General features: G+C 43.7%; 1 protein-coding gene across 1 annotated transcript in view; it reads right to left on the bottom strand.

Annotated features, from left to right (window-relative positions):
* Positions 1 to 5,606: 5,606 nt before the first annotated feature.
* LOC124802727 (protein SOGA3-like) overlaps positions 5,607 to 13,121 on the bottom strand; it is a 99,374-nt gene continuing 91,859 nt past the window's right edge. Inside the window, exon 4 of the mRNA XM_047263736.1 lies at positions 5,607 to 5,725. Coding sequence (XP_047119692.1) covers positions 5,607 to 5,725 — 119 coding nt within the window. The remainder of the gene's footprint in view (positions 5,726 to 13,121) is intronic.

The raw sequence follows: 13,121 nt of genomic DNA, 5'->3' as shown, positions 1-13,121 counted from the left end.
TTATTCAAGTGTTACAGCGGTTGCAGGCCACAATCGATACAATCGCTTATACTAATTAATATCTTAAGTAATTGTTTATTTATATTCTAAACTTATATCTCCGTTTATGCAATGTATCCACGCCCATTCTGCAAATGTGCCTTTAAAATATATGTTGTTGTTGTTGTTGTTGTGGTCTTCAGTCCTGAGACTGGTTTGATGCAGCTCTCCATGCTACTCTATCCTGTGCAAGCTTCTTCATCTCCCAGTACCTAAAATATATAAGAAAGTTTAATGTGGTGTACTGGTATGCTCTGTTAATGTGTGCTCCTTTTGCTTCATGTAAGACGAAGAGTTGTAAATATAGTCAAATATCAGAAATTTAAGTTGAAACAGAGTGTGACTCATCTGTTGTGAATCTTTCAAAACTCAACATTGTTAATTACAATTGGAAGTAGGTGCAGGACATCAAAACGTACCGTCGAACAACGCGAAACAGGTTCAGTTTTTTCGTGTCGGGTAAGCATCTTTCTTAAGAACTCCTTCTCGACACCGGCTGGAGGGGACTTACATTATCTTTTGATTATAATCGATGCAGCATGAAAGCTATCGACAGCCTCATTATTATTTCCAGAATGAATTTTCACGTTGCAGTGGAATGTTCGCTGATTTGAAACTTAGTGCAAGATTAAAACTGTGTTCCTGTCCAGGACATGGACGTGGAACTTTAGCCTAGTGCGGGCAAATGTTCTACCTAGTAAGATATCCACGAACCACCCCCACAGCTGTAAAGGCAGGTCGTGGCTAGCGCCTGGTTAGATGTACTGGTAGAGCATTTGCCCGGTTTTTTTATTTCCGGTCGCGTACATTCATGTAAAAGTTTCAGCAGAATAAAACTACATGTACTACACCAGTAATGTCGAGGACGGTTCTAGATGAGTTCTAGATGATCTCCAGAACTGCGAAACTTCGGACTATACTGAACACCTTTGGCGTTTCATTGGGAGTTACTTGGCGGCTCACCGATCACCATTTTATCATCTACAGGAGCTGTGTGAACAGAGCGTAGATATGTTGCGGGATGTAACTAGAAATAGAAAATTAATCACTATTAGATGCCAAACGTGACGAGTGGAAGATTAATCTTTAACGTACTACGACAAGGAGGATTTTAGTGACAGTACGCATGGTTACTAGAACGGAGATGGATATGGGCCTATCTTCCTAAAAGGGGACAGCTATTATTCGCCTTCAGCGACTTGATAAGCCACACAAAACGTAAATCTCAATTGCTGGTCGAGGATTTAAGTTTGCATCCTTCCGAATGAGAGGTCATTTCTTAACCACCCTGACACCTCGGTTAGTCATTGCTAAAATTTGACCAAAACACTTTTTACAAAATAGACACAATTTTTATCTTCTAGTATACTTCACATGAGAAAAGAAAGAACATATGTATCAAGTCATTTCAAAAATTTTCGAGGCTGGATTAACAACAAATAGAAGTTGAGATCGTGATTTTAGTGCCTTAGTTGTTCTATACTGTCACCCTCTACTTGAGTGTAACAGAACGTTCACACGACCAAATGAAACTGTCAGGAAAGTTCTTCTTCGGGATTTTGTTCAGCTCAAACGTCACATTGGCTTGAATGTTGGTTATGTCGTCAAAGTGTAGACCCGTCATGTAAATTCCTGCATTTTGTCCTTTTGGTTGCATTTTCTGGGGGAAGGGACCAAACAGCAAGGTCATTGGTCCCAGCGGATTAGGAAAGGGGAGGAAGTCAGCCGTGCCCTTTCAAAGGAACCATCTCGGCATTTGTCTGAAGTGATTTACGGAAATCACGGAAAACGTAAATTAGCATGGCCGGACGCGGGGCTGAACCGTAGTCCTCCCAAATGTGAGCCCAGTGTGCTAACCACTGCGCCACCTAGCTCGGTTTGTCGTTTTGTGGTAGGTTCGTACTGACATCTTTCTCCAAAAATAATTGTCCGAATATTTCAATGAAGTTTCAGCAGGCATTTATGTGTCGTTGTTTTTGTCCAGGAGTCAAGGTGTGTAGGACAAACTTTCAGACGCTTTCCTCTGCCGGCCGGTGTGGCCGAGCGGTTCTAGGCGCTTCAGTCTGGAACCGCACGACCGCTACGGTGGCAGGTTCGAATCCTGCCTCGGGCATGTATGTGTGTGATGTCCTTATGTTAGGTTTAAGTAGTTCTAAGTTCTAGGGGACTGATGACCTCAGACGTTAAGTCCCATAGTGCTCAGAGCCATTTGTGCCATTTTTGAGCATTCCTCTCTTTCAAAATATTCTTGATGATGCCTTGAACTCTTGATTTAGAGATGTGGCCCTTGCAGTCTGTAACACAGCACCGTTGACACACAGGGTAACACTGTCTTTTCACAACTGACTGGTCGAATGCACATCTGTTGTTACTTCAAGTTGCTCCCGTACTAACTGCACTGACACCGTTTACACGCCAAGAATAAAATCAGACTCATAACGTTTTGGATGGGCGGTATATTTTCTATTACCTGTCTTACACTTTTCGTCAGTTTACATTATGCAAGCGCAGAATGGTCGTCAGCAGATGCAGGGAGGAACTAAATGTTCAATTGGATAGTCACACGTCAGTAAACTGGTCAGAATAATCCATAGCAATGAACTACAACACACTGTTAGTCCCAATATTCCCTGATCGGTTCTGTAATATAACAATCGCCAGTGCTTACGTATTGGACGTTCTCTCTCTCACGTTACCTCTCCTTCTCTATTGCAGCCGTAAATTATAAAGTTATTACAAGCCGGAGATTCTCGGCGTTGATACACAATGTTGCTTTGCTTTAATTAATCTGATATATCGCCGAACGCTTAAAATAGACTTACGACGTTCACCTCTGTTATCAGTTGTGAGTTAGGGGAAGCGCCTCATCCCTGCGCCGCAGTCGCGATTCCGACCACCCCGCACACCGGGTGGTTTTCCTATCCCTTGCCCTACGACCCCCACCCCTTCATCACCCCACCCCCTCCTCCCCTACCCTTCCTTACGGCACCCTGCTCCTCCTCCGCGAGACTAAACGGCGATTGTAATCTGCAAGTGGCTCTGCATGACCGCTTCCCGGGAACATTAATGAGATTGATAGACTCGAGATATTCATATTTCATGGCGCCCGGAGGCGGGGGAGGCTGGAGGGAATGGAGTGTGCAACTGCGTGGCATCGGTTCAAGGAAGTAAGCCGTTTCTTGGCGGTTTGCTGGAGCGCGAGCCAAATCCTGTAGTATATACCGCTGCGGCGCTGCGCGGGGACGCCAAGTTCGGTTGCGCAGCGGCTGGCGGATCGCAGCCGGCACAACTTGGGCGGCGCGCATTAGAGGTCCGTGGTCACTCGGCTGCAGACGCTCGGAGCGGCGCAAGAAGCGACGGCCGGCCGATCGGCCAAGGAGGCCGACGAGCAGCTTAATGACCATCGTGTTAATAGTGGTGGAAACAGTATAGGCGACGCAGATTTTATGGGAGAGCAGCTGAAACACTGCAATCGACAATGTCCTCGATGCTCGAGCTTTAGAAAGAAAGAATGCCAAAACGCTTTTCCTCAGTAAACTGTGTATTGGGGTATATGTACAGATATTTTTATTGATGACTGAGGACAGTGTACTGAACAGCAGTACAGTAGTGTTTACCTCATCTGCAGCCGCGCGGGGTAGCCGTGCGGTCTCGGGCGCCTTGCTACGGCTCGCGCGGTTCGAATCCTCCCTGGGGCATGGGTGTGTGTGTTGTTGTTAGTGTAAGTTAGTTTAAGATTAAGTAGAGTGTAAGCCTAGGAACCGATGACCTTAGCAGTTTAGTCCCAAAATTTCCAAAATTTATTTCATTTTCAGACCAGTAATTATAACCTTCAGGAATAAGTTAGTTAGTGTCTCTAAGTACATGAAAGCTTATTTTCCCCTGAGCAGCAGATCAGATGTTGAAGTGTGGACGTGTGGACGCAAAGCGGTTAGTCTATATTGAAAACCGTAGTCTGCTTAGTGAGGCAGGTACGACCACGCAGAAAACATCAGATAGTAAATTGTGGCCGGCCAGTGTGGCCGAGCGGTTCTAGGCGCTACAGTCTGGAACCGCGCGACCGCTACGGTCGCAGGTTCGAATCCTGCCTCGGGCATGGATGTGTGTGATGTCGTTAGGTTAGTTAGGTTTAAGTAGTTCTAAGTTCTAGGGAACTGATGACCTCAGAAGTTAAGTCCCTTAGTGCTCAGAGCCATTTGAACCATTTTTGAAGTAAATTGTGCGTCGTGTTTGCAGGAACACCGTAGTCGCAGTGAAAAAACAAATAATACACATTCTAGTGGATATATGCGCTATTAAGGTACCAATGATCACAATATCTGCGCTTATATCCCTATGGTTACCGGTTTCATAGCATCATTGAACGCCTACTCGAAACTGATCTCTATATTAATGTGCGTGGATATCTTCTGCCCGTCCTCTTGTGACGGGCAGAAATGAGCTTAACGCGTCACATGCACACAAATGATAGGCTAAATGTTAATGAAAATTATCTTGTTTAAATTATGTGAATTGCAGTTTTTATCGATATTGTGAACCAACATGTACATTTTATTACAATGTTGCAGAAGTTTATGTGACAGGGAGGAACTCGCAGTTTTTATGAACTGAGAAATAGTGGAGTACATTCCATGGATGCTAATCGACGCCCACGGCACCGAATCTGACCGCCCTGAGGAGAACTGACTCATTACATAAAATAAATAACTTTTTAAAGTTATCACTTAGGATTAGTTTTTTTAAGTACAGTTGAGTTTTTGTACTTTGAACATTGCAGCACAGTCCGCAATCGTGATAATCTAATATATAAGAAACTATCAGCCTCGATTGCGGTAGTGAAACCAACCTTTACCTAGGTTTCAGCCCAAGTAATTCAGCCTTCTTCAGAAGATATAGTTGAATGTATAATTTGTCTAAGAGGGCATGGTCTAGAAATAAAATAAAAACAGCCTGAATTGGTGTAGTCACATTTTATGAACCGTATTTTTAATCCAGTTCTAAACGTCAGAGCTCCCGAGAGAACAGAGAATGAAAGAGCAGGCGTTCTGTGTTTTCTCAGGAAGCCTGACACACACCACTGGATAATGGCCTGGCGGCCGAAACAGGTTATGGGTTTTCAAATAAAAATAAAAGTGCAACTGGTGCTGGCATTGTATTTAGAAAATATGTGCTGAGAGCGAATTATACCTCGGCGTCGGTGATTGTTGTTTGTAAGTCCAGCTTCCACCAAAATATCGGAGTGCATTCACACTCGCGAGCTGCGTTGCAAAGTCTCCGACAGTTGTGTAGTATGTTGCCGCCCCTTATCGCCAGATAAGGAGCTTTTGCGCTGTCAGATGGCGTTCCCCCCGCACTGGCGGCATCAATCAGGCCGTGATGAAAGGATTCGGCGGGACACGTGGCGCGGCCCCGCCGTTTTTCGGATGTTTACCGGCTCGAGCGGTCCCACAATGGCGGCCGCCTGCTCCGCCGGAGAACGAAGGTAATGTTTCATCCCGCTGTGTGCGGGGCGGAGGCGGGTACGGGCCGGGCCAAACATCTAACGAGCGGCCCCAATACTTCACCTGTCACGGCGCCTGCGCCCTTCCATCAATGTCCGGGTCATCAATCGTGGGCGCCCGCCAGCGCCGGCGCGTCCAGAAATATTTCTTCAGAAATGTAGCTCGTGCCACACGGGTGCCAGAGGCTGATTGATGAATATTGATTATAGCTTTGTCCTGCTTCTGGAGCATGGTCCGCCGTGCAGCGGCGTGGATGCCGCCTTGAACAACTCGGCCTGAAGTGGACTTCCCTTGCAGGGGATCTACTGTTGCTGTTGTTTTTGTTGTGATCCTCAGTTCGAAGTCTAGTTTGATGTAGCTCTCCATGCTAGTCTACTCTGTGAAGTCCTATTTATCTCTCTGAATTACTGCAGACTATATCCATTTGAATTTGCCATCCGAAGATTGCAGGTTCGAGTCCTGTCACGGTCGCCAAATTTAATATTTTTTGTGGGATCTGAAATTTAAAAAACCTCTCTCACACCGACCTGATTTAGCTTACTGATCAGGACAGTAAAAAACATGCGTATATTAAGGGAATTTTCATTCACAAAGCAGGCTTATAACATTCACACAGTTCAGTATTGTTCTATCCTGATTAAATTGAACTTAACTTAAATTCCATAAGGCAGTGAAGCAATTTCGAAGTCTCGGTGCGACGAAAATTGTCAGTCGATCTCCTGAAAATATTTGTAATAATTATTAACTTTCGGTGATTACATGGGGAAGACCGTAGATCTGCTGGTAAGACCGTGTTAGCCCATTTATTGAAAGTAATAAACTGGATATCTTGAGCGTACAAATGGCAGGTTCGTCCAGTGTAAATCAGACGCTCCCCACTGATCCCGTGTAACACAGCGTAGTAAGCAGACACTGTCAATAATATTCAGTTAAATAATACGCGAACCCACTTACTTTAGTTTAGTTCATGTATTAAATTCCTTCTTATACAGAATCTCATGAAGATGGCGACTAGCTCAACAATACATACGTATACATCATCGTTCTTTCACGGCTAATCGGCACGATCTCCGTCATTCTTTTCATAAGAGAAAACATAGATAGCAGAGAAGCTATTCCATGGAGTAAATGCACGCTCCAAAGAATAATAGGGCTTGAAACTACTTTGCATAGATAATCATCGTATATTAACGTTTAGGAATCGTTAAGATAAGAAGAGATATTTCGAGATATGTACTGAGTTATATAATTTATAAAAATTTCTGAAAATATCGCGGAGAGACCGCTGCAAGAGACATTACATAGTGAAGCTTAGATCTCCCTCTACAAAGCTTACCCCTTCTCACTCACTTTTCAACTACTGCTTCCCGTCCATGTCCGTCGACTCTCACAGTGGATCTACTACACTGATAAACCAAAACATTAAGACCACTGCCCACTGCGAGAATGAATGCCAGCTCATTGCGTCACGTGCACGTGACACCGTAAGGCAAGTATGCAAGAAAACAGTAACCAATGGAGAACCTTTGCAGCTCAGATACGGTTCGCAAGTAGGGGAAATCCATTGACGTAAACGACTTTGACAAACCGCGGATGCTATGGCCGGCGCCTGGGAACAAAAATAATCGGAAATGCGAAGCTGGTTGGCTGTTCGCATGCTTTTGTCAAGAGCATCTATGGAAAGTGGCTTAAGGGCGATCGAAGCACGAGTAGGCGACCAGGTATTGCTTGTCCAAGCCTCATGAAAGAAAGTGGAGGTCGCAGACTTACCGTCTCTGTAAAGCAGGATAAGCCTCTGTCTGTGACATTTATATCGGCAGAATATAGTACCGGTTCAATGGCGTTTCGGACCACATCGTTCAGCACACCTTTTTGAACATAGAATTCTGCGGTAGGTGACTAATAATTGTTCGCACGTTGATCCAACGACATCGTCACTTACATTCGCAGTAGGTATTACATTAATGAGATTGGACAGTGGATGAATGGGAACGTGTCGCCCGGCCAAATAAACCACGTTTCTAGTTACACTAGGTTCATGGCCGTGTACATCTACGCCGTACTACACGTGAACTGTTGATGGAAACATGCCCTTGGCCCGCACTCAGGGGACAGTATTGTGCCATGAGGATATTCACCTGAGAATCCATGGGACCTGTGTAGTAACTGAAGGGACTACGACATCTTTCGTAATCCGACGGCGATGGCGTCTTCCAGAAAGAAAACTGTCCGTGTCACAGGGCCTGAACCATGCTACAGTGAATTGAGAAGCATGATAGTCAAATGACATTGATTATGTGGACACCATATTCGCCTTATCTGAACCAAATGGTACAAATCTGAGGTGCTTTCGGCACCAGCTCCGCGCTAATAATCCACCGTCCCATAATTTACGTGATCCGTGGAGAGACACCTGGTGCCACATTCCTTCGTAAACTTGCCACAGACTTATCGAATCCATACCTCGGAGAATCGCTGCTGTATTGCGTTCCAAATGTGGACCAATACACAATTAAGTTGACGGTCGCAATATTTTACCTCTTCAGTTTATGTTCGCCAAAACTTCGTCACAGACCGTATCATGGATTCCACAGCCTTTTGGGTAAAAATTGAGATATCGGTAAAACCAAACTGTTATGCGAAACAGGAATAGGGGATGGGTATTTCAAGAAAGTACGAGGCCTTGAATTTGTAAAGCCTGTGAGACATCGATAATATGTAAACTGCTTGTGCTTCATAATAAACAGTTGCCCATCACATCGACGTTGGTGCCGCAATCTTAAAAGAGTGTACAATAGTTTGTGGTATTGAAAGCAATCTGTTTCATCCCTTTTTATCATCTTTCATGTCCTTTTTCCACAGACAGTAATTTTATTTTGTAGCTTCTCATTCTCTTTGATCTCTGGCATATTCGTCACTGGTGTACTGAGATTTTTGAAGCGACAGAGCCACATTGCGATAAGGTAATTGTGGGCCGTGTTCCAGGCGTATGTTCAGCTAACACGCGCCTCTGGGGCGTACTTCTCTGCTCACTGATTGCAACAACATTGCGTTGCCGTCATTTGGGCGCCCGATGCACAGGTTGCGTTACCGTTAAACTGCATACAATAAAGGGGCATAAATCGTTTACCGTTATGCCATCTCTCCACCAGTTTCCGTAAAATCACCCAGTAACGTTCCAAGAGGGGCAATACAATTGTAAGTCACTCGACTATTTTTTTTTAAATTTGTTGCGGTCATGTAGACCTAAGATGCATCTCGCTGTATTGATAGCAATATCTGTTTATTGGACATATTTTACACATGTACCCATTAGTGTACTGTTAACCCATTTTCTATGCTCGACTTTCACGTATCCATAACATAACTTTTTTTCCGTCTATCATTATTCTGTGCATCTCATGTAAACCAAAGACAATTTAAAGAAGTAAGTATCTCAGTTAAGATTAGCACAAGTAACAATGGTAATCGCACAACAACGCACCATTGATGTTTCAGACTGTTTACGATGAAGTTTGACACTGCCAGTTTTTTTTTTTTTTTTTTCATGTTGATGACAGAATTTCACTCATTTTCTGAGTATACAGGCCTCCAAAATGCATGGTGCAGCGGAGTGTACTGGCGGAAAATCCGAATGAATTTATGCAAGAAAGCCTCAGAAAAGGCGTCTCCGTAACTGGAAGGTATTCGTCTCTACGGGAAAACCGTTGTTGGAGTGACAGAGAGCTTGCCGATGTTTTCTACAATGAACAGTTCATAGAGCAAAATCTGAGTTGTCTTGGATCGAATGCGAAAAGATCCGTCAGTAAGCAGCTGTCAACTTCCAAACGAAACACACACTTCGAAGAGTGTAGTCGAAACTACCGGTGACGCAGCATTTTGGCTCTATCACAGGTAACCCGTGAGAGCAGTGGAGCCAAAGGATTTTTAGTTCTGTCAGTGCATTATGCTGTAGTGGACGTTTGCGACTGTAAGTCTTCGCTGTGAGCAGCTCTTGCTAGAAAGTGTTTGCTGGCCGGCCGCGGTGGCCGTGTGGTTCTAGGCGCTCCAGTCCGGAGCAGCGCTGTTGCTACGGTCGTAGGTTCGAATCCTGCCTCGGGCATGGGTGTATGTGATGTCCTTAGGTTAGTTAGGTTTAACTAGTTCTAAGTTCTAGGGGACTGATGACCACAGCAGTTGAGTCCCATAGTGCTCGGAGCCATTTTTGAAGTGTTTGCTCTGTAGTGTTAAAGGGATATTTTGGTGTTAGCAGAAGCCTAAATATCTATTTATGATTGTAAATCCGTACGGAGTTTAGGGTCCTCTACCATATGCACTGAAGAGCCAAAGTACACCTGCCTGAAAATATCATGTAGGGCCCCTGCGAGCACGCAGAAGTGCCGCAATACGACGTGGCACGGACTCGAATAATGTCTGAAGTAGTGGTGGAGGGAAATGGCACCACGAATCCTGCAGGGCTGTCCATAAATCTCTGAGAGTACGAGGGGGTGGAGATCTATTCTGAACAGCACGTTGCAAGGCATTCCAGATATGCTCAATGATGTTAATGTCGGGGAAGTTTAGTGGCCACCGGAAGTGCTTAAGCTCAGAAGAGTGTTCCTGGAGCGACCCTGTAGGAATTCTGAACGCGTGGGGTGTCGCAATGTTCTGCTGGAATTGCCCAAGTCCGTCAGAATAGTCAATGGACACGAATGGATACAGGTGAACAAACAGGATCAGCCGTCCCATATCAATCCAAATGCACACGCTCCACACCAGTAGAGAGCCTCCACGAGCTTGAACAGTCTCTTGCTGACATCCAGGGCCCATGGATTCATGACGTTTTTTCCATACTCGTACACGTCCATCAGCTCGATACGATCTGAAGCGAGACTCGTCCGGCCAGGAAACATGTTAGCAAACATCAATAGTCCAATTTCGGTGTTGATGGGTTCAGGGGAGCGTAGAGCTTTGTGTTGTGCAGTCATCAAGAGTGCACGAGTGGGTCTTCTGCTCCTAAAGCCCATATCGATGATGTGTCGTTGAACCGTTCGCACTCTGACACTTGTTTCTGACCCAGCATGGAAATCTGGAGCAATTTGAAGAAGGGTGGCACTTCTGTCACGTTGAACGATTCTGTCCAGTCAACGTTGGTCCCGTTCTTGCAAGATCTTTTTTCCGACCGCAGTGATGTCGGAGATTTTATATTTTACCAGATTCCTGATATTCAAGGTACACTCGTGAAATGGTCTTACGGGAAAATCCCCACTTCATCGCTACGTCGGAGGTGCTGTGTCCCATCGCTCGTGCTCCGTCTGCAACACCACATTCAAACTCACTTAAATTTTGATAACCTGCCATTGTAAGAGCAGTAACTGATCTAATAACTGCGCCAGACACTTGCTGTTTTATATAGACGTTGCCTACCACAGCTCCGTATCCTGTCTGTTTAAATACCTCTGTATTTCAGTACGTATGCCTATGCAAGTTTCTTTGGTGCTTCAATGTACATGAGTTTGAACCTAAATTTCTGATAGACACTGCATAGATTTTTTCATACTGAAGCGAGGACGATGCTTGACGTTTTAGTGGAAAAAATTTCTCGCCCCAAGAGTAGACCATCAATCGCCTTCTTTCAGCTTTCAGCTGTAGCAATATCAACTCATGAGGTCACAGGTGACGAAATTGAGGACGAACTTCTCGTGTTTTAAAATGAATTTTAAACTGTTCCTATTTCCGAAAAGGTAGCACGGTCTTTGGTAACTGACTCCCTGTCCGACTTTCTTTTCACGTTAGACAACTATTCGAAATCAGTGCGTCTTGTGGACTGTACAACAGTGCTCCAATATAACAAAAGAAAATCACTTTTTGTACACCAGCAAGCATTATAGGCATGCCAAGTTCAATGACGATTCGTTTCGGTAGCAATACCATTCACAAGCCAGACTGCGTAACAAATGTAAATAAAATTAGGTGAAAGAATTTATATAGACACATCATCGATTAGGATTTCGTATGGGAAAGCATCATACAATTATTAGGCAGTAACGTAAATAGCATTAGTGTCACAGAAATAATTTTAAAAACAAATTGTTACTGTTACCCTTATATGTCATATTTAAGTGATGGACTTATGACAGTCTAAACTATTACAAAAAGTAAAATCAGCTGACAAAGGTAACGTGTAAATTACTATTGCACATCTACAGAAATGCGGAAATACAGAAAATATGAAACTAATACAGGCACTTTCCATTTTGATGTCTGTACAGTTCTTAAGATAATCACATTTAATGAATCGCCTGTCAGCGATATTTTGCTGATATGAATCCGTTACAAGTGTAAAAATTCGGAATGGGCTCACCAGTACTTTGCTTGCTCGATGGTTATAAACCAACAACAGTTATCACCACGGAAAATCTTAGTTTCGGGGGTCATCCAAAGCCACAGTAAACTGCTTTGACTTTTGCGGTGCTTATGACATTTCCGAAATGTATTACAAACTCTCTATGGCTTCTCCTGTTGGCTTGTTAGATCGTTGAGGGATACAGGTGACTAACTATTCAATTAACTGATGGGAGGAACAGTGTGCGCCCAGCAGTAGTCGTTTTGTCCTACGCTCCCGGGGTTTTTCGCACTGTATTTGCTGTTATGATTATTCACATTCATATAATTATTTATACATCGGTAATCAATTCTTGCCTCACTAACTTGACTTTTATAGCCCGGCAGAAACACAGTGTCATTAATTTAGAAATCATGAAGGGTTTGTTGGCTGGAGACTTACCAGTGTTGTGGTTTTCATTGCAAAGCCTCGTATTATACCGCTTTCTACGCTAGTCTATATTATGCAGCCTCTTTATCTCTGCGCAACGACTCTCTGTTCGAACCTGTCTACTGCTGTCAAAGTTGGTCCTCTCTACAGTTCTTAGGTGCGACACTTCTCTCTATTTCAGAATTGACGATTTCTTAACGTCCCAGAATATGTCCTATCTACCGATCCTTTCTTTTCACAACTTTGGATGAAAATCTATATTCTCTCCTATTCTATTGATTACCTTCTCATTAATTATATGATCTAACCATCTAATCTGCAGTATTTTCCAGTTATAATATTTGAAATTAGAGTTTCAGTTTTAATGATGAATTTCCCAACTTTCTACAGTTCATGTCCTCGCTTCATTCGATCAGAGTAGTAATTTTTCCATTTGATTAACGTACACAACATTGTGAAGCGGCTGCTGTTTGGTAGACGGAACCGTATTGCTTTGTCAAAGGGTAAATTTTTGTTTGGTTTTTAGGACACTCAACATCGCAGCTTTTTTTCGAAATATCTAATACATTCAAAGAATTAACACAAAGGGATACGAACTGACGATTGCGCTGTGGGGTAGTTGAAGAACCATTGAGGATTCCTTCTGATTTTACACAAAAAAGTAACGTTCTGCACCGGTTCGAATATCTCAAAGTCGCTATTCTCTTATCTACCTCAGGTCTTACATTTCTACTTTAGCATAGACCTTGTTCGTTTCCAGCCCATGCTTTTCCTAGGTACACGTGAGAACAGCGCTGTGAAAGTATTTTATGTTTGAAAACTTATTT

Source organism: Schistocerca piceifrons, chromosome 1 (assembly GCF_021461385.2).
Source record: "Schistocerca piceifrons isolate TAMUIC-IGC-003096 chromosome 1, iqSchPice1.1, whole genome shotgun sequence".
In the NCBI taxonomy this organism is placed as follows: Eukaryota; Metazoa; Arthropoda; class Insecta; order Orthoptera; family Acrididae; genus Schistocerca; species Schistocerca piceifrons.
Note: the sequence above shows the minus strand (reverse complement) of the source record. Positions and strands in the feature narration are given on the sequence as shown.